The 22,666-nt window shown below is 42.7% G+C and overlaps 1 protein-coding gene across 8 annotated transcripts in view; it reads left to right on the plus strand.

The window, feature by feature from the left end:
- PRKN (parkin RBR E3 ubiquitin protein ligase) overlaps positions 1–22,666 on the plus strand; it is a 1,400,595-nt gene that overhangs the window by 717,438 nt on the left and 660,491 nt on the right. For all 8 annotated transcript variants that reach the window (XR_011388432.1, XM_051855168.2, XM_051855165.2 and 5 more), the window contains one exon: positions 18,935–19,018. Coding sequence is in view for 7 of the 8 variants with exons in the window: in XM_051855168.2 (XP_051711128.2) it covers positions 18,935–19,018 (84 nt within the window). In the remaining variant the exon portion in view is untranslated. The remainder of the gene's footprint in view (positions 1–18,934; positions 19,019–22,666) is intronic.

The raw sequence follows: 22,666 nt of genomic DNA on the forward strand, positions 1-22,666 counted from the left end.
ACAGGTGCAGGGGCCCAAGGACTTGGACCATCTTGCACTCTTTCCCAGGCCATGGAAGAGAGCTGGGTCAGAAGTGGAGAAGCCGGGACTCGAACTGACCACGTATGGGATACTGGCTTCACAAGTGGAAGCTTAACCTACTGTGCTGATCCATGGAGTCATTCTGAGACTGCCCCACCACAGCCTAGTCCTGTGAAGCAGCTGCTCCAAGTAACTCCACGGTCTCAGCCCTCTGAGCCAGTCAGGAGGTCCTGCTCACCTTCCCACGGCCCTGGGAAGGATTTAAGTGATATACCCCAAATTCCTACTCCTACAGAGGCCCACAGAAAACACTCTGGTAGCCTGACCAACCTCATGATATGGTAGAAGCAGCCAGTAACCCTGCCATCCCCCCTAGGCACCAGGAAGCAAGCAACCAAACCGCCAGCTCTGAGTGGCTCAGGATTCTGAGGTCCCCAGGAAGCACCTGGGAAGCCCTGGCCACACTCAGTCCCAAGAAGCTGTTCATCAGCCTGATCTCAGAAGATCCACCCACTGAGGCCCTGAGAGGCAGGTGCTGTGCCTTCCTCACACGCTCTTGAACTGGACAGTAGCAGACTGTCCTTCCTGAGCAGGTCAGCTTCCAGAGGCCCTGTGGAGTAACCTGTGCCTCCCTCGAACACTGATAAGCACACCATCTGGGCACATGGGCATGGTCTGGCCTCTCTGCAGCCAACAGCCACTGACAAGCACCCTACCCCACTACTGGGCAGACTGCACCACCCAACCTAGGCCCAGAGATTAAAACCCTACCCTCATCTGATTCACAGAAACTGATGGGTTTCCCACAGCCATAGCTAGGTATACCACACAGAGAGCTGCTAGCAAACCTGCCCTGTGTAAATGAGCTACATCCCAAGTGGCAGTGTAGTCCCACTTCCTCTGTAGCCTGGACCACTGAGACAGTCACAGACAGCATCAGTGCTGATTATGGCTGAAGAAGCCACACTGAAGCAATCACCTGGAACCAAAACCAGCACAGCATTTCCCAACCAGTACCCCAGGGCAAACCACCATCATTCCCAACCAGTACCCCAGGGCAAACCACCATCATTCCCAACCAGTACCCCAGGGCAAACCACCATCATTCCCAACCAGTACCCCAGGGCAAATCACCATCATTCCCAACCAGTACCCCAGGGCAAACCACCATCATTCCCAACCAGTACCCCAGGGCAAACCACCATCAGAGTCTTTTACTATGAAAACCACTCCATAAAAATGGTTAGAGGCAGCTGACAAACCAGATGCATAAAAACCAATGTAGAAGCATAAGAAACATAAAAAAATAAGGTAACATGACACCTCCAAAGGAACATAATAACTCCCTAAAAAAAGACTATAAAGAAATGCAATTGACAAAGTATCTGGCAAAGAACTCCAAAGAATAACATTAAGGAAAGTTGAGGCACAAGAGAATACAGGCAATTCAATGATACTATGGAGACAATTCATGACACAAATGAGAAATTGTGCAAAAGAGATAGTGTTCATAAGGAGAATTAATCAGGGGCAGGTGTTTGATGGTAGCAGTTTGGATACCACTGGAGATGCCTGCATGCCATATCAGAGTGTCTGGGTCTGATTCTCCGCTTCAGTTATAATTCCAGCTTCCTGCTAATGTGCGCTCTGGCAGGCAGCTGGTAATGGCTCAAGTAGTTGTGTGTCTGTCACCCACATGGGAGATCTGGATTGAATCCTGGGCTCCTGATTTTGTCCTAGCTATTGAGAGCATTTGGGAAATGAACAAGCAGTTAGAATACCTTTCTCTCTATCTGTCCCCTTGTCTCTGTCTCTGTGCCTTTCACATAAAATGAAAATAAGAATTTAAAAAACAGAACCAGAAGTTGGGCCTTGTGGCAATGTTGATTGGGCTGCTGCTCAGAACACCTATATCCCATCAGAGTGCCGGGGATTGAGTCCCAACTCAGCTTCTGATCCAGCTTTCTGCTGGTGCACCTGGGAGGCACCATGTGATGTCCCTTATTCTTGAACCCCTGCCATGTGGGTGACCTGGTTGGAGTTCCTGGCTCCTCGCTTCAGCTTAGCCCAACCCTGGCTGTGTGGACAACTACAGAGTGAGCTAATGGATGAAAGATCTGTCTCTCTCTCCTCTCTCTCTCTCTCTCTCTCTTTCCCATTTCACTCTGCCTTTCAAATAAAAAAAAAGCTGGTTTTTTTTTTTAAATGAATCAAATAGAGTCTTGGAACTCAATGGCTCAATAAATTAAACAAAAAATTTAGTTGAACCATCTCAACAGCAGGATTGAGCTGGCAAAATAATTTCTGAGCTTCAAGAGAAGTTTTTTGAAACAATCCTGTAAGATAAAAGCATTTAAAAAGGAGATAATTAGAGAGAATGGAGAAAGACTTTTAGACTTATGAGACACCATAAGGGAGCAAACATTAACATTATGAGTGTCTCAGCAAAAGAGAAGGGAAAAGGCATAGAAAACCTATTCAATGAAGTCATTGCTGAAAACTTTCCAAGCCTTGGGAAATAAGTAGATATTCAGGTCCAGGAAGTCCAAAAGACCCCAAAAAGCTTTGACCAATAAATATCCTCTCCAGGGTATATTACAATCAGACTGCCAAAAATACAAAGAATTCTAAAAACAACACCAAAAAAAAAAATCTGGTCACTTATAAGGGAATGCCCATTAAAAGATTCCAGGCCAGGAGATAAGGGGGTGACGTAGTCACAGTCCTAAAGAGCGGAAAAGTAGCCAGCCAAGAATATCAGACCCAGCAAAGCTATCCTTCAGGAATGAGGGGACAGTAAAGACTTCCATGACAAGCAAAAAGTGAAGCGTTCATGGACACCAGACTGGCTTTACAAAAGATGCTTAGGGGAGGCTTTTGTCTGATACAAAAGGGTGACAGCTACTGTCACAAACGCAGGCGTAAGTCTATCTCAGTAGTAGAGCAGACACACACAAGAGACAGAAAACAGTGATCCAATGACTCACATTTTAACTTTATGTTTTTCTAGATTGATTTACTATATATTTAATGAAGTATTTTCCCACCTGTTTTGTAGGGTTTTTTTGTACTCATTAGTTTTTTGTTTTTGTTTTTTTGACAGGCAGAGTTAGAGAGAGAGAGAAAGGCCTTGCTTCTGTTGGTTCACCCCCCAAGTGGCCGCTACGGCCTGCACACTGCACTGATCCGAAGCCAGGAGCCAGGTGCTTCCTCCTGGTCTCCCATGCGGGTGCAGGGCCCAAGCACTTGGGCCGTCCTCCACTGCACTCCCGGGCCACAGCAGAGAGCTGGACTGGAAGAGGAGCAACTGGGACAGAATTCAGCACCCCAACCAGGACTAGAACCTGGGGTGCCAGCGCCAAAGGTGGAGGATTAGCCAAGTGAGCTGTGGTGCTGGCCTTCATTAGGTTTGGACCGTGTAGTTCTGTCAGTATCACAAAATGAATTGGAGAACATTTGAATCTTTTTACGTTTTCTGAAGGAACATCATTGTGCTATTGTTCCTTCTTTCAATGTTTAATAGAATTTACTAGTGAAACTTTTTAGGCCTTTAGTTATATCTGGGGAAGATTTTTTTAAATGAATTTAATTTCTTAAACACATATGGGACTATTCAAAATTGCTTCTCTTTCCATGTCAGTTTGCTGAGTTTTTGAAGAAATATGTGCATTTCACATAAGTTGCCAAAATTTTTTGGCATAAAATTGTTTAACATCCTCTAAAAATACTAAAAATAGAGCTACCCTATGATTCAGCTATTCCATTCCTGGATATATATTCAAAGGAAATGGATCAGTCTGTCAAAACAATATCTACACTCTCATGTTTATGGCAGCACTCTTCACAGTAGCTCAAGCATGGAATCAACTTAAGTATCGATTAAGGATGAATAAATAGGGCCGGCGCCGCGGCTCACTAGGCTAATCCTCCGCCTAGCGGCGCCGGCACACCGGGTTCTAGTCCCGGTTGGGGCGCCGGATTCTGTCCCGGTTGCCCCTCTTCCAGGCCAGCTCTCTGCTGTGGCCCGGGAGTGCAGTGGAGGATGGCCCAAGTGCTTGGGCCCTGCACCCCATGGGAGACCAGGAAAAAGCACCTGGCTCCTGGCTCCTGCCATCGGATCAGCGCGGTGCGCCGGCCGCAGCGCGCCGGCCGCAGCGGCCATTGGAGGGTGAACCAACGGCAAAGGAAGACCTTTCTCTCTGTCTCTCTCTCTCACTGTCCACTCTGCCTGTCAAAAAAAATAAAAATAAAAATAAAAATAAAAAATAAAAAAAAAGGATGAATAAATAAAGAAATGTGGTGTATACAAATAATGGAATACTATGTAGCCATAAAATAGGTTTAAATAATTTGCAAGAATGTAGATGAAAATTGTGTTTGGTTAAATAAGTCAGACACAGAAAGACAAATATATGATCTCTCTCATATTTGTCACATCTTTTTCAAAATAGCTAGAAGAGAGGATTTTTACTGTTATCACAGAAATGATAAATGTTTGAGGTGATAGATATGTTAATTATTTTAATTTGATCATTCTAAAATGTGTACATGTATCAAAATATCACATTGTATCCCATAAATATGTGTAATTAGATGCCAATCAAAATAAATGTAGAACAAGTAACAAAAAAGACTGTTGGAAATTGCCAAGGACACTTTTTTTTTGACAGGCAGAGTTAGACAGTGAGAGAGAGAGAGACAGAGAGAAAGGTCTTCCTTCCATTGGTTCACCGCCCAAATGACCGCTATGGCTAGAGCTACACTGATCCAAAGCCAGGAGCCAGGTGCTTCCTCCTGGTCTCCCACGCAGGTGCAGGGCCCAAGCACTTGGGCCATCCTCCACTGCACTACTGGGCCACAGCAGAGAGCTGGACTGGAAGAGGAGCAATTGGGACTAGAACCCGGCATCCATATGGGATGCCGGTGTCGCAGGTGGAGGATTAACCAAGTGAGCATGGCGCCAGCCCCACCAAGGACACTTTTCCTATGTCCTATTGGCCAATGCTTAGGCACATGACCACCTGGCAACAGAGGCTGGGAAATAGGGACATTTTTTCCAGGGGGTCATGAGCCCAACCATAAATCTGAAATGTTACTACCATAGGAGAAGGGAGGAGATATTGAGAGACAACTGGAAACTCCTACCATAGTGCTAAGAAAAAGTTGTGCTCCTACCTGGATAGCATGTAATCTGTATCTGTGATTTGATAAAATGTAATTTTACTTGAGAGACAGAGAGAGAGCACTTCCAGTCTTCTATTTTACTTCCCCGATTTTTGCAAAAGCTACGGGTGGCCCAGCCTGAAGCTGGGAGCCAGAAACTCAGTCTAGGCCTCCTACATGAGTGGTAGGATCCAGACACTTGAACCACCCCTTGCTACCTCCAAGGCTCTGTATTAGAAGAAAACTGGGAGTCAGGAGCTGGGATTTGAACAAGGTACCCCAATATGGGATGCAGGTGTCTTAACCAGTGTCTTAACTACTGGCCAAATGTCTGCTCCTGCTACAACACTGTAGAGTTTGAAGAGTGTTTTGTGCTGCTGTAATAGGATACCGGAGAATGGGGAACTTGTAGGGAGCAGAAGTTAGTTTCTCACAGTTTTGGAGGCTGGGAAATAAGATCCTAGATCAAGGTAGAGCCCTCGTGACCCAAACACTCGTGCTAGGAAACATGTCTCAACACTATTGCCCTGGAGATTAAGTTTCCAACACACGACTTTGAGTGGATGCATTCAAACCATAGCAAAGAGCATAACACTTGTATATATGTTCTAATAAACACCTTTGTTAAGCTGTAGCTCATGTGTACCTCTGCAAGAAAAGAGAGAGAGAATGGCTCTCTCCTTTTAAGGCTTTAGGTCCCCCAACTATCTTCTGAGAGGTTCTTGACTCATCTCAGCCTCTTCTCCAACATCCCCTGATGTATTATGAGGTTCAGGATTACTAATTGTTTAAGCACTCATACAAGGATAGAGGGAAGACGCAGTTGAAAAAAATCAGGATGATTGCTGGATTTGGGGGAGGCTTTATTTGTTTGATATATTTGGATTCTTCAGCCAGTTTCATTTAAAGAAAATATTCTGTAGGGGCCCCACGCTGTAGTGCAGTAGGTTAATCCTCCACCTGCAGTGCCAGCATCCCATGTGGGCACCAGTTCTACTCCTGGCTGCTCCACTTTTGATCCAGCTCTCTGCTATGGCCTGGGAAAGCAGGAGAAGATGGCCCAAGCGCTTGGGCTCCTGCACCCACACAGAAGACCTGGAAGAAGCTCCTGGCTCCTGGCTTCGGATCAGCGAAGCTCCAACCATTTAGGCCATTTGGGGAATAAACCAGTGGATGGAAGACCTTTCCCTCTGTCTCCCCCTCTCAACGTCTGTAATTCTACCTCTCAGATAAGTAAATAAAATTGTTTAAGGAAAATAAAGAAAGAAAATATTCTTCTTAAAAGAAAATACAATGTAACTTTGAAAACTATGCATTTTTCAGTTTTATCATTTTAGATGAGAAAAATTTAATTCAATTAAGTGGTTTTTTTTTTTTTTGGAGTTCACAGGTAAAACTTTTACTGGATTATTTTTTTTTTATCTTTTATTTAATGAATATAAATTTCCAAAGTACGACTCATGGGTTACAATGGCTTCCCCCCCCATACTGTCCCTCCCACCCACAACCCTCCCCTTTCCCACTCCCTCTCCCCTTCCATTCACATCAAGATTCATTTTCGATTATCTTAATATACAGAAGATCAGCTTAGTATACCTTAAGTAAGGATTTCAACAGTTTGCTCCCACACAGAAACATAAAGTGAAAAATAATAGATGATTTTTTTTAAATGATGATGAAATCAGATCAGACCTATTGTCATGTTTAATCCCAGTGAGAGTCAAGTTGGGAATTGATAATTTCTTTTCTTTTTTTTTTTTTTTTTTTTTACAGAAGATCAGTTTAGTGTACATTAAGTAAAGATTTCAATCGTTTGCACCCCCATAGAAACACAAAGTGAAATATACTGTTTGAGTACTCGTTATAGCATTAAGCCTCAGTGTACAGCACATTAAGGACAGAGATCCTACATGAGGAGTAAGTGCACAGTGACTCCTGTTGTTGACTTTACAAATTGACACTCCTGTTTATGGCATCAGTAATCTCCCTATGCACCAGTCATGAGTTTCCAAGGCTATGGAAGCCCCTTGAGTTCTCCGACTCTTATCTTGTTTAGACACGGTCATAGTCAAAGTGGAGGTTCTCTCCTCCCTTCAGAGAAAGGCACCTCCCTCTTTGAAGACCTGTTCTTTCCACTGGGATCTCACTCACAGAGATCTTTTTGCCAGAGTGTCTTGGCTTTCCATGCCTGAAATACTCTCATGGGCTTTTCAGCCAGATCCGAGTGCCTTTAGGGCTGATTCTGAGGCCAGAGTGCTATTTAGGACATCCGCCATTCTATGAGTCTGCTGAGTATCTCACTTCCCATGTTAGATCACTCTCCCCTTTATTTATTCTATTGGTTAGTGTTAGCAGATACTAGACTTGTTTATGTGCTCCCTTTGACTCTTAGTCCTTTCATTATGATCAATTGTGAACAGAAATTGATGATTTGGAATAGTGAGATGGCATTGGCACATGCCACCTTGATGGGATTGAATTGGAATCCCCTGGTATTTTTCCAACTCTACCAATTGGGGCAAGTCAGCTTGAGCATGTCCCAAATTATACATCTCTTCCCTCTCTTATTCCCACTCTTATGTTTAACAGGGATCACATTTAAGTTAATTTTCAACACTTAAGAATAACTGTGTGATGTTTTGCTACTCATTGTATATAAAGCATTTTAGTATTCTTAGAAAAGCATGTAAATATAAAAAGGACCAAATCTCTGTTTTAAATGATTTTTATCTTGATGGTAAATGTTGTAACCCTTTCAAAGACATAGAGCTGGTGAGTCATTTGATTGACAGTGGATTGGATTCACTAGATTGTTGCTTCAAAAAATTGCAAGGGAAAATCACTGAAGAAGGAGATACATCTTTTTTTTAATGTGAAATAGACCACATTTTCTTTATGTGTTCATCCACTAATGGACACTTTGGTTGATTTCCCTTTTTAGCTATTTTTATTTGATTGCATGTCTCAGCTATTATGAATATTGCTCTAATGAACATGGAATTACTGATATCTCTTTGATGTGCAGATTTCGGTTCCTTTGTTTATGCACTCAGAAGTTGGATTGTTGAATCATATGGTACTTCTATTTTTGGTGTTTTGAGTCTCTTCTGTACCATTTTCTATAATACCAGTATTAATTTCCATTAATTCACATCTGCAGAATACAAGGAATTTCTTTTCTCTGCATACCTGCCAAACTTAACCTTTCATCTTTCTGATAATAGCCAGCCTAACAGGTGTAAAGTCATATCCTTTTGTGGTTTTGGTTTGCATTTCCCTGAGGATTAGCAATATTGGACATTTTTATAAAAAGAGAGAATATCTTTCATTTGAAATAAAATGGATGGACCAAGGGAACATGATGCTAAGTGAAATAAACCAGGCCTAGAAAGACAAATATTTCCTAGTCTCACCTACACATGGAATCTATAAAAGTAAAACCTCTCCTATCGCAAAGAGAACCACCTTTTGATGCTCATTGCTATAGATTTCTCTTTTATGGGTGGATTTCATATAAATTAAATCACACAGTAGACTCCTTTCTGTTTGGCTCCTTTTGCTTAATATTTTCTTTGAAATTCATACATGTTGTATGAGACAGTAGTTCCCATCTAACAGCTGAACAGATGCTAACACATAATAGACTTAGTTTATTTATCTATTCATTATCAAAGAACTTTTGCTTATTTCCAAGTTGTGGTTAATATAAATATTCCACCATAAGTATTCTTTACAGGGATATGAGTGTGTTTACATCTATATTTTCTTTTCTTGAATCAGCACTTTGGAATGAAATTGCTAAGCAATTATAGATTAGGTAATAAACATACATAACCTATAACTTAGCAATTATAAGAAATTATGAAACTGTTTCCAAAGTGATTGTTTCACACTCCCACCAATAGAATATGAAAGTACTGATTGATCCTTATCTTTGTCAATATTTTGTATTATAAGTCTTTTTGATTTTTCTCTACCATAATGTTTAAATTAGGAATCAAATGAAATTATATGTTGTGAATGTAACTTGAATTTTCCTGATTATTAATGATGTTTCATATTAGCATTGGCCATTTCTATCTCATCTTTTCTGAATATCCTATTCAAGATTGTTACATATTTTTAATTGGGACCTTTATTTTTGAAACAAGTACCTGATAGGCTTCTGAAGCAGCAATACCATTTGTACCAGCAGTGTGTGTGTGTTTCCTGCTGCTTTACATCTTGCCAGCACATGGGTGTGGCATTTAAAACAATGATATATCTTAATGTGTATGCTTGGCTTATTTGTAAGACCAGCTTTTGTGATTCTTCCATACAATCTATAAAGAAAGGGATTCTTGGGATTGGTTTTGTAGCACAGTAGGCTACCACTTGGGGTGCCTGTATTCCCTATCAGAGTACCTGTTTTTTTTTTTTTCAAATTTTAATCAAAGTATACAAAATTAATGTATTTCATGTACAGATTAAGGAACATAGTGATACTTCCCACCCCACCCTTCCTCTCACCCATGCTCCCACCCTTCCTTCTCCTTCCTCTCGTTACCTCTCAGTTTTTACAATGATCTATTTTCAGTTTACTTTATACTCATAAGATTAACCTACAGTAAGTAGAGTTCAACCAGATCTTGCTGTAAATGCTTCCAGCTTTTCCCCATTCAGTAAGATCCTGGCTGTGGGTTTGTCATAAATTGCCTTGACTGTGTTGAGGCATGTTGGTTCCTTCTATACCCAATTTGCTTAAAGCTTTCATCATGAGAGGATGTTGTATTTTACCAAATGCTTTCTCTGTATGTGTTGAAATAATCATATAGTTTTTATTCTTCAGGTTGTTAATGTGATTTGTGAATTTATTGATCTATTTATTGATTCATGAATGTTGAACCATCCCAGGATACCAGGAATAAATCCCACTTGGTCCATTTAAATGACCTTTCAAATGCATTTTTGTATTCGATCAGCTAGTATTTTGTTAAGAATTTCTGCATGTATATTCACCAGGGATATTGGTCTACAGTTCTCTTTCTGTGTTGTATCATTTTCTGTTTTAAGAATTAAGGTGATACTAGCCTCATAGAAAGAGTTTGGGGGGATTCTGCCCTTTCAGTTGTTTTGAATAGCTTGAAAAGAATTGGAATTAGTTCTTGCTTAAACGTCTGGTGGAATTCAGCAGTAAAGCCATTCAGATCTGTGCTTTTCTTTGTTGGGAGGGTCTCCATCACTGATTCGATATCCATCTTGGTTATTGGTCTGTTTAGGTTTTCTATGTCTTCATGACTCAATTTGGGTAGATTGTATGTGTCTAGGAATCATTCAGCTTCTTCTACATTTTCCAATTTGTTGGCATACAGCTCTTTGTAGTAATCCCTGATGATTCTTTTTATGTCTGTGGTATTCATTTTTCAACGCTGATTTATATTAATTTGGGTCTTCTCCCTCTGTGTTTTTTTTGTTTGTTTGTTTGTTAGTTGGGCCAATGGTCTTAAAAAAATAGTTCTTCATTTCACAGACCTTTTGTAATTTTTGTTTCAAATTTGTTTATTTCTTTTATCCTAATTTTGGGTTTGGTTTGTTTTTGTTTTCCTAGTTCCTTGAGATTCATTCATAGCTCATTTATTTGATGCCTTCCCAATTTCTTGATGTAGGCACCAACTGCTCTAAATTTCCCTCTTTTTTATTTTTATTTTTTATTTATTTGTCAGAGTTAGACAGTGAGGGGGAGAGACAGAGAGAAAGGTCTTCCTTACGTTGGTTCACCCCCCCCCCCCCAAATGGCCGCTATGGCCAGAGCTGCACTGATCTGAAGCCAGGAGCCAGGTACTTCTTCTTGGTCTCCCATATGGGTGCAGGCATTCAAGCACTTGGGCCATCTTCCACTGCCTTCCCAGGGCACAGCAGAGAGCTGGACTGGAAGAGGAGCAACTGGGACTAGAACCTGGCACCCATATGGGATGCTGGTGCCACAGGCGGAGGATTAACCAAGTGAGCCACAGCGCCGGCCCCATGAATTTCCCTCTTAACACTGCTTTTTCTGTACCCAATAAGTTTTGATATGCTGTAATGTCATCTTTATTCATTTCCAGAAATTCTTTAAATTTCCTTTTGATTTCTTCTTGACCCACTGTTTATTCAGGAGCATATTGTTCAGTCTTCATATGTTTGCATGTGTTCTAGAGATTCTTGAGTTATTAATTTCCAGCTTCATTCCATTGTGGTCAGAAAAGATACATGGTATGATTTCAATTTTTTTTGAATTTGCTGTGACTTGCTGTATGGGCTAACATATGATCTGACCTATACAACGTTCCATGAACTGATGAAGATAATGTGTATTCTTCAACCGTGAGATGAAAGGTTCTATACATATTAGTTCCATTTGGTCCGTAGTGTAGATTAGCTCCGTTGTTTCTTTGTTGGTTTTCTGTCTGGTTGATCTGTCCATTTATGAAAGTGGGGTGAGTGCCTGATTGAGTCCTTGCTGCTTCACTTCCAACCAGTTTCCTGCTAGTGAAAACTGGGAGGCAGCAAATGATGGCCCAGGGACTTGGGCCCCTGCCACCCATGTGGAATCCCTGAGTGGAGCTCCAGGCTCCAGGCATCTACCTGGTCCAGCCCTGGCTGGCCCAGCCATTTGAAGAGTGAACCATGAGATCAACAATCTCTCCCAACCCTCACTGTGTGTGTGTGTGTGTGTATGTGTGTTTGCCTTCTTAGTAGACAAATACAAGCATTCAAAAAAGAGAAAAACAGTTTTCTTCTTTTTTCATAACAATACCATCAGAATTTAAGAGCTATTCAAAAAATGTTCGGTGAGTAGAAGAACATTTTAGTTTGAAGGATTTTCTCTGTTATTATTTTCCCTGTTTACTATTTAATGATTGAGTTTATCGAGGCCTGGCTATGATCACAGCACTGTGCCTGCTTGGTCAGAAGAGTAGGATCTTTAAATCAAACAGAGGAAGATGGATGTGAGAACAGTATCTGCTGCCTGGCAGGGAGAGATGTATGCCCCAGAAGAGTTATGGGCCGCTGGCTCTGGGAAGTTCTGTGGTCCTTGGGAATGGGTGGCTGGTGAGGAAACTGAGAAAAAGGAAGAATTAAAAGCCCACCAGGCTATGTTAGGTACCTTGGAAATACTCTCTTATTGCTCAGCTACTTGCCAAACTAAAAATAACCCTACTCAGGAAGTACTATTTTGAGAAATAAAAATGACAGCAGCAACAGTTGACATTTTCTTAAGCAACTAGGTTCCAGGCTCTCTGCAAAGCTGTTGACATGTGATGTTTGTCTTGGGCTTCATGACCCCTCTAGGAAGGAAGTTCCTAGCGCCTCGGACTTTTCCAGTGAGTGACACAGAGTCTGGAGAGGTAGGCAACCCTATTTCTAGAGTATGCAGCTAGCAATAGACAGCTGTCAGAGGCGATAGGTTGGTGAACCTGAGCACTCCTTCTCTGTCATGCTGCTGCAGAGACAGAAAGACGAGGAGCAAACACAGGCCTCTAAGTGTAGCTGGCATAATGAACATTTTGCTGTTATTGTGTTATTTTTCCAAGTATGGTTTTCAAAACCGTTTTACTCCCTTTTTTAATTATGTAGCTTAAATGTTTGGGAGAATCATTTAAGAGAATATTTTTAAACGTAACACTTTAGTTGATAAGAGACAATTAGTAAAAATACAGTTTAACTAAAATTACTATGAAAAGAAGTCTTTTCAACAACTGTAAATGTTCAAGACATTCTAGCAAGATTTTGGAAAATAGGGTTGGCAATTGACTCGAAGCAATGGGGCGTATGCCCACATATAAAAAGCAAATTATAGCATTTACTTAGGTAATTCAAAAAAGAATCCTCCTTCTTTGTCTTTTCTGTAACTTTTCAGATTGATATTTGGATATGAATTAGCCAGGTAAGCACTTTGTTAGGAATTGAAGGACATAGCCAGAATGACTTTTGGTTTAGTTCTAGAACTTTAGAAAATAAATGTAAGAACTCACATTTTTATAGGTTTTTATCACCATTTACTGTTTGAAGGGTCATTCTTCTGCATTTCTGATTTACACGCATCATGCAGATAAGTTTAAATACAATTCTACGACACTTTTCTGATGGCTGTCAAACTGTCAGGACAAATCCTCACGCGCCATCGGTGGTGGTTATTTTCCTCTGGCTGATTCAGACAACTTGGTAGACCTCTGGATTCACCTGCCACCTTTGGGCTGATGCCTTCTTAGATTTCCCAGGCCAATAGCTCTAAGGTGGGAATAGAAGTAATTTCTCACTTGAGAGCCAGGACATACCTACAGACTAATGTGACTGTATCACAGCCAACATGCAGCTTCATTGTTCAGGATTAAAAGGGTACTTTTCAGCCTGGTTTGGAAAGTCTTAATGACTGCAGATCAGAGTCAGCAAGCTTGTCCATTGAGAAAGAGCCCAGCAGTACACACTGTAGGTTCACAAATTGTGAAGTCTGTATTCAACAACTCCATTCTGCCCTTGTAGCACGAGTGAACAAATATGGGTGTGCCAATAAAACTTTACTTGTAGACATAGACATTTGGATTTCACTTGATTTTCGTGTATCAAGAAGCATTTTTCCTCTTTTCATGTTTTTCAACCATTTTTAAAGGCGCAAGTATTTCTTAGCCCTTGGGCTGTACAGGAACAGGCACTGGGCTGGATTTGGCCTTCAGGTCACAGTTTGCTCACCCCTGCTACAGCTGATAAAACATTTTTTGTATTTCTCTTATTTGTACCATTACCTGGCAAAGTAAAAAAGGAAGGTTTCTAAACAGCAGTCAACTGATTCTAAGTCACATATTTCACATTGTTCTGACATTTTTTCAGATAACTTTTTATCATTCTCTGATTTGAGAAGTAAAATAGTTTTTTGGTTCCTTTGTGAACATGTTTATAGCCCATAGCTTCCTTCTGCTGCCATTTTTAATGTTTTATTCTGAAGATCTTTCTTACTGCTGTATAAAAACTATTAATTATAAATGCTTTAGCCATGCAACTATTAAAGCACAGTATGCAAGAATCAGGCAATTAAAATTTTGCATTTTCTAAAATTAGAAATGAACAAAGTTAAATCAACTTTATAATGGCATAGATTCACTCAGATATTGATTTTAATTTTCTGAGTCGGATAGTGTGAGAAGTATGGATAATGACTGTATATGAAGATACTTTTAAGTATGAAAAAATGAATTTAAAAAATTAGTTTATTTTGTTACAAAACATCTGAAATACAAGCATATTTGTATAATATGTGTTTCCACCAGCTTTTTGAAGTACTGTCATTCATTTCATTATGCTGAATTCTTGCATCATACAGAATTCTAGTCCATTTCATTATTTGTTTCATTGAATGGGTTGAGAGCAAGAAGAAAATTGTGAATGCAGTTTTCTAATCTCTGTGCAACACAAGGATTTTCCAGAAAATACCATGCCTTATGTGACAGTTACAGGAATCATTACACGAATGTTTTAGTCACTGTTTGGACACTAACCAAGTTGAGGTCTGAAAAGTAAACATCTGTGACAAGCACAGGGAGTCTCTCATTGACTTCTACCCTTTGACATGGGACTATGTGGTGAGCTGTTACTAGAACCTGCCTCCTGCCCTGGATTGGCAGTGCTGCTTCCTGGCTGCCCTCTTGATAGCTGGTTCCTTCCCAGGAGCGTGTGCTATAAGTGAGTCAGAAGTAACTTCCCCACTACCTACAGCGAAACAGGGATTGAAATACACACACAAGCGAGGTGTACCCTGAGGTCCTTGTAGAAGGGGACAGGTGTAACGGAGGGAACTGCTCCTTCCAGCCACGTTGTCCCCCTGCATTTCTCACTTTGTGCTGGATAAAGTGAGACTGATGAATGTGATGGAGGCTCCAGGCATCATTTCCTCACCTCTCCTTTATTTCAGTGCTTCTGTCATGTTCAAGTGTGTGTCATGTTCATGTACAAGGTGCAAGAATCAAATAGGTGGAATACGTTCCCAGAGAAACAACCCACCGCGCTCTCTCTACCTCCTGTTTTGCCTTCCAATTCTTGACGTTTGCATTTTGACTTTTGTTCAGTACAAGCTAAGTAACACTGATATTTCGTTATGTTACTATGATTGGAATCATCTGCCCATTTTCCATAGTGTGATTCTAAGGTTGAAAATCAAAGATTTATATTGTCGTGACTTGAGCAGGATGTGCAAAACTGAACTTTGTTACTCTTTGTGACAGATGTGGCCTTGATGAGGCCTGACCCTCCTGGGTAACTGTCGCATGTCATTTGCCGTGGGCTCCCAAGACTGCTTCCCCCTTGCAGACCTGGTAATTCATGGGACAGACCCAAGGACAGAGCGTGCTCTGACACACATGGCTGAGAAGCCTTACAGCAAAGGGAAAGGGGGGTAGGAATAATCAGAGAATCCACAGATTATCTCCAGAAGCCTCTGTCATTGTCACGCGGGAGGTGCTGACTCCTCGCCATGAGCTGTGACAAGGCATGTGGAGCATTGTCTCAGTAGCGACTGTGTGTGGAGGGTTTTCAGTGGGAACTGGTTATGTAGGTGACGATTAGCATTCCAGACTCCCAGAGAACAGGGAGGTATTGGGCATCTACTGCCTCATTTGCACAAACCTGCATCAGAGAGGGACTGGGGCGGGGGCAGGGAACTTCCAAAATCCAAGTTTTGGCGTCGTAAGGACAGCAGTTCAGGCTGGCCACCACTTGTTCCTGTGTGTGCGTTTCCAGGACACGCAGTGGCTTTGCTGTGACTGATCTGTGGATTCCAGACCTGGCCCTGGGAGGACCGGTGGGCAGCTTGTGCAGTGAGGCCCGCTCTCGTTCTGGTGGTGCTCAGCTCTGCACAGGTTCTTTGTTACCCTGTGGAGCAGAGTGTGAGTGTGTGTGTGTGTGAGTGTGTGAGTGTGTGTGTATGTGAGTATGAGTGTGTGTGAGAGTGTGTGTATGTGTGTGTGTATGTGAGTATGAGTGTGTGTGTGAGAGTGTGCATGTGTTGTGTGAGTGTGTGTGTGAGTATGAGTGTGTGTGAGTGTATTTGAGTGTGTGTGTATGTGTGTGAGTGTGTGTATGTGAGTATGAGTGTGTGTGAGTGTATTTGTGTGTGTGTGAGTGTGTGTATGTGTGTGTATGTGAGTATGAGTGTGTGTGTGTGTGTGAGAGTATGAGTGTGTGTGAGAGTGTGCGTGTGTGTGAGTGTATTTGAGTGTGTGTGTGTGTGTGTGTCTATGTGCCGGTACATTGCGCATGTGTGTTGGTGAGAGCACCAGAGCAGATGGCCAGGGAAGCCAGAATGCTTGCCTACCTTTGCTGGCCTGTGGACCAGCCTCTGCGACAGCATGGCCAGGCTGCTCTGGGATGATGCCTGAGCAGGCCCTGTCCTTGTGCCAACTCGAGATGACCTAGTTAGCCCTGTGACTGAAACCGCCTGGCTGGGCCCAAGGGTTTTTGGTAGTGAAACTGAAATAGGCTAGGTTATTAATAATTTCAATATTAATATCCTGACGGTCCTTGCTGTCTATTCAGATAAGAATTCTGAATATCAGCTTGGATAAACCAGGTGACATGGTAAGGTCTTAGCATTTATTCAGTGAGAGAAATATACAGGAAAGTGAGGGCTTTATTTAGGGGAGAGAGAAGTCTAGAAGTGTACTGGATCCATACCAGGCAGAGAGCAGGACGGGAGCCATGTGGAGCAAAGTGTGCCATTAGGAGCAGCTACAGGTAGCTTAGTGGGGGCAGGGAAGTAGACGGAAAGAGGTGGCCAAAAGGCCATGCGCCCAGAGTCATGGGACAACAAAGGAAAGGCCCCACCACGTTCCATATCTTTTCTCACTTCCAAAGGGGAGTGGGTATGTAGTCAGATTGGCAGTGGGCGTACAGGTGAGGCCAGGTACGGTCATGAGATCATGAAAGGGGGCAGGGAGAAGCTGGAGTCCATAGCTCACAACTCTAATCAATTTAATCCTATCTGCCTGCCTATATCAGAATGGCCACAGCCCTGCCCTCTGTTGTAACCTTCCTCCTCCCCATGCCAGGCACTGGCCCTCACACCACCTCCACTGGAACCTTGTCCATCTGCCCTCCCCTCACCTCCCTGTCACAGGATTCAGTTCCTCCCTCAGTCCTGCACCTTGCCATCCCTGACTCACAGCTGCCAAGCGGTCCAGGCCGGGCCCTTTGCCTTCCGCAGACCGTGGGACTTTACCCTGATCTCAGCCCCGCAGGCCTGCAAGCAAACCTGCCACCTCCCTGTATCCCATTTCACTGAGAATTTGGTTAGATGCAGAGTAGGTATCGAAAACCCTTCCCCCTGAACTTTGAAGGCATTGCTATGATTTTAAAATTCTATTTTGGTTTCTGTTTCCAGATGGGTGATCTGAGCTTTCTTTCGGGCATATTTCAGATTCTTCTGTGTGTGGATTTGCTACTCCAGGTGTCCCTCTGCCTTCTCTAGGCCCTGCCTTCGTCTGAGCCCTCAGCCTCCTTGTGGTCCTGCACAGGTGAAGGCTCATCCTCTACCACAGCCCTGGGCCCATTTCCAGAAAGCCATGGAAATCTCTGTTTGACCACTGCTGTCTTCTGTTCTGGGTTTACATGGTGTCAGTTTTGAAATGAGATTGAGTATGGAGGAGGTCCCCGTGTGTGCCCAGCTGGCTCATGGTGACCAGCAGTCCAGGGAGGCTTTGACTCATTCAACTGCTGCCCCAGGGCCTCTGTGAGTATGACTGGCAGGTGTGTTTTCATTTAAAAGTCACCAGTTAAAATTGCAATGCACTTAAGAAAAGTGTTATATCTTTGAAATTACATTTATCTGTGGAGAGGAATCTGCTACCCAAAATGATGCAGATTATGTCTTTATTTCTTCCTAATCTTTCCTTCCATAATCATTTAATAGTTGGACTCCTACTTGAATTCGATTTTGTATTCCTTTCACCCAGTAATGAAGAGCAATGAATTTCAGTGGCTGCATGCTATTGGCTTTAGCAGGGGGTGTTTATCCACCTATCTCTAGGGATCTGGGCGATTTCCAGTTTCTTACCACTCTGTACACAGCATCTGTAAACCAAATGCATCTGGCTCTCTCTGTTCTTACTATTTTGGGCCCATGTAGATTTCCTAAAATTTAGACAAAAAGTCTTGAACTGGCTATCAGGCTCCCAACGTGGATTGCTGGGCTGCTTTCTGAAAGCTGTGCATTAATGGACACTGATGTTTCATTCGTCCTCCCTCCCCACTTCATAGAAAGGCTCTCGCTGTTACTCAAGGTGCTTCTTTGACTGCTAAGAGAGCTTGTTGAGCCCCCTGGGTGTGGGTGCTGCAGAGAGCAGAATGGACCAAGTCTGCTTCAGGACAGGGGGCAAACAACACCCTGCTCTGAGACTGACGCTTGTCAGGAGCGTAACCGCCACCCAGCAAAGGTGCTGGAGAGAGGAGCCCCAAGCCCAGCAGTGGCCTTTCTAGTCAGAGCACCAGCTAAGCAGGGCCCTGGCGTGAGGAATGAATGTTTTCAAAACTAAACGCAAAATACAGTCTTGGTGTGTCCCTGAAGATGGCTTTGTCCTAGCAGATCCCCCAAGAAGGTCTTGAGGACCCCTGGGGTCTATGGACCGCACTTTGAAAACCACTGGATTACATGTAAATTTTATCACCATTTCATAATATAACTGGAGAGACTTTAGAACATGGAGTCAGTTTCTATTTTGTGTACACGTTGTCCTTTTTCTCACAGGGCCCATCTTGCTGGGAAGATGTCTTGGATCCAAACCGGATGCATGGTGAATGCCAAGCCCCAAACTGCCCTGGGACCAGAGCAGTGAGTACCCGGGCATGTTCCTTGGTTGTTTTGCTTTGTTTTTGAAACAACACAATGATGGGATCTTCAGTGATAACTAGGAAATTAGAATACAGACAGAAATGCCAACTGACTTCAGTTTAATAACATTCACCACAAGTGCTGTGACGTTCGGAGGTGCTGACAATGTTGACAGAAATTCTCCCTGAGCCACTGCCCCCCACTCACTTTGGTTGATTACATGGAAATGTGCACCTGGAGGTCTTCCCAAAGTGACAGTCATGGGACAAAAAGGAGAGCTTAGGGGCCAGAGTCGTGGTGTAGTGAATTGAGCCGCCACCTGTGATGCCAGCATCACTTAGGAGCTCTGGTTCCTGTCCTGGCTCCTCCACTTCTGATCCAGCTCCTGCTAATGGCCTGGGAAGAGCAGTGGAGGATGGCCCAAGTGCTTGGGCCCTTGCTACACTCATGGGAGACCTGGAAGAAGTTCCTGGCTCCTGGCTTCAGCCTGGCTCAGTGCTGGCCATTGCAACCATCTGGGAAGTGAACCAGCAGATGGAAGTATCTCTCTCCCTGTCCCTGTCCCTGTCCCTGTCCCTGTCCCTCTCCCTCTCCCTCTCCTCTCTCCTCTCTCCCTCTTTTTCTCTATCCTTACAATAAATAAATAAATCTTAAAACAGAAAAGGAGAGTCTAGGTAAGGAAGAGTCAGTCCAGAGTCTATGAAAGACAAACAGCAAAGATGGCTCCCTCCTCTCTCTGACTGCCACTGTGGTGTTTATGTTTCCATCCCCCCACCATTCACAGGTGCCTTCTCTCTTTCTCTCTGCCCCCTGGGCCTTAGCAGGTCTCTGCCATGGTGGACTTTTGGAAGGTGCCACCGGGATAAGCAGCTGTGTAACTGCCTTGCTGGGCTCCCCTGCTAGTGATCTGTCTGTGCAAGCTTGTGGCTGTGTAGGTCTCGTAGACAGAGAGCAGATACTTCCTGAAGGAGACCCTAAGCTCCACACTTATTTTAAAAATAATTTGATTACTGTGGTCATGTTTATCATTTGCATTATTGTTCCACCTTTTACCTTAAAAAATCCTCAGGCCGATCCTACTCTGACTCTATATTTCCTGGGCTGTAAACACTGTCAGGGCAGCAACACAAATGTCAGTGTCAGCTCACAGACTGTCACAGCCAGCTGGCAGCTAACATCTTCTCTAAGGATCAAAATCCATCCGAAGCAAAGACAGAGCGTTTGAGCTGGCGCCATTAGCTGTGCCTCCTCTCCCCAGTCTGCTGGATGATGGCAGGGGTACCCAGACAGCAATGAAACAGAACGAGGGACCACCGGCAGGGTGGCTGCTAATGCAAATTCCGAAGGAAAGATAACGGCTTGCATGTCACTCACAGGCATCAAGGCATGCTGCAGTCATGAGTCACCTCCCGTGACGAAGCTGCACTGCATACGTTTTGCAGAGCAGGTTTCTCAAGTGTGTTCATGTATACAACACAATTGCATATACTAATGTATGTGCAATAGACACCCTTACACACATGCAACTATCCATCCACCCATTCACCCATCCTCTGGTATGCATAACATGTTCTCTATGTCATCTTTACAGTAATGTGAGATCCTTTGAAAATCGACTTCAATCGTTGACTGTCTGACTACTTGTCATACACCTCGATGGTAATTGGCAGGATTAAGTCACAGCAGAACAGAGAATTCTACCTCTCCAAGGATTTAGCTTCAAATTAGTCAAAGGGGATAACTGTGTTGAAAATCATGTCCTTTACTTATTGCAGATTTACTTGCCTTTGACATCCATGTAGAGAATTCAGTATAAATTCAGTGGCATTGCAGCTCTATTTCTGGCAGCATAGTGAATTGATCCCTATAAAAATCATTGCAGTTCACACCCTCTAAAAATGTTAGATTAAATCACAAAGCATGTGTGTTTAAGAGATCGGCTATATTGACAAAGTATGCCAAATATTCAGAGAAAATCAGACCCCTGAGAGGAAATGGTATTGCTGACTCCAGCTGCCATGTTGCGGTACCACTAAGCAGCAGGGAGTAGAGGGAGACAAATGTGCCCAGGGACTGGGTTGGGCCTGAGGGCTTTTCCAATATGGAAGTGAACTACAAATCCCACACAGTACTAGGACTCATAAAATAGGGCACCCCCATTGGATCAACTGGAGAGAAAGGTGGTAGGAACCCTTGCCTATTGTTTTTTTCTTAATTTGGTAAAGGAGAAAATGTTCACCATAAGAATTTGTAAGCACAAACTCATCTTTTCCTGGGTTTGGAGCCAATATTTATACTTCCTGTGTGACAGACACATAAAGCTCTGAGTTGCAATACTGGGTGACATAGTCATGAGTTGGTCATGACCCATACGAGCCTGTAACTGGTCCAGATACTCCCAGGAGAACTGTGCTTTCCAATGAGTCCTCAATAATTTCTGTTGATAATGTTTCGTAAAGCATGAGCTAGTCATCAGAAACATCACAAAATACTTGTATATATAGAAACAAGCCACTGTGAAATGAGACTGGACAGAATTTAAACCTGGAAAGAACACAAAAACTGAAAGTAGCATGGGGAGACTGTAAGTATGGTTAATATGCTTAAAATGGGGTGCATGTAACAAATGATGCAAAAACCAGACTATCATAAATATTCCATCAGACTACACACACACACACCACAAACATGAGAGTCTAGCCTTGAAAATTTCTCAGTAGGCTCAACAGCCTATGACACAAATGAAAAGAAAAATTAGATTTGAAATTTAACCTTAGAAATAGACACAAAATACAGTCAGAAAAAAAATCAAGCTTAAAATACAAAAGAGGCATTTTAAAACTTGGAAGAGAGAATTGCAAAATTCAAATGTTACATTTCCAAAAGAAAATGATAGAGAGACTGGTGTAAAGTCTGCAATTGTGAGGACTTCACCAGAAGTGTGACTACAGTGACAACCGTATGTAAACAGACCATATTGAAACTGTAGATCATCAAAGTCAAAGAGAAGATTCCAAAGGCAGCTACAACGACACAGGCGCTTCACAGTTCAACTGGAAGTTGAATGACAATTCAACTGATAATCAGTGTTAGTAGCAGAGACAGATGAAATATTAAAGTAAATGTTGGGACAGGCAATAGGTGCTGTGGTTGAGACACTGCTTGGGATGTCCTCATCCCATATCATCTGTGATTTGACTGCTCTTGCTCATATACACACTGGGAAGACAGCAGGTGATGGCTCAAGACCTTGGGTCCCTGACATGCCTTTGGGAAACCTAGATGGAGTTTCAGGCTCCCGGGTATTTTGGGAGTAAAGTAGTAGATTGGAGGTTCTCTGTCTGTCTCTGTCTCGCTCTCTGTTTCACTGCCTTAAAATAAAATGAAAATAAATTAACAAAAAATACAAAACAACTTCTTTATCTCTCAAAAAGATAGTAAATATTAATCATATATCAGAAAAAATGTTCTAAGAATGAAGAATAAGAACAGCAATAAAGGAGTAGACATTTGCTGTATCAGTTAAGAATCTGCTTGGGATGCCTGCAACCCATATTAGAGGGCCTGGGTTTGGCTCACAGATCCAATCCAATTCCAGCTTCTGGATAATACTCACTCCAGGAGGCAGCAGGCAATGGCCCAAGTACG

Source organism: Oryctolagus cuniculus, chromosome 5, assembly GCF_964237555.1.
Source record: "Oryctolagus cuniculus chromosome 5, mOryCun1.1, whole genome shotgun sequence".
NCBI lineage: Eukaryota > Metazoa > Chordata > Mammalia > Lagomorpha > Leporidae > Oryctolagus > Oryctolagus cuniculus.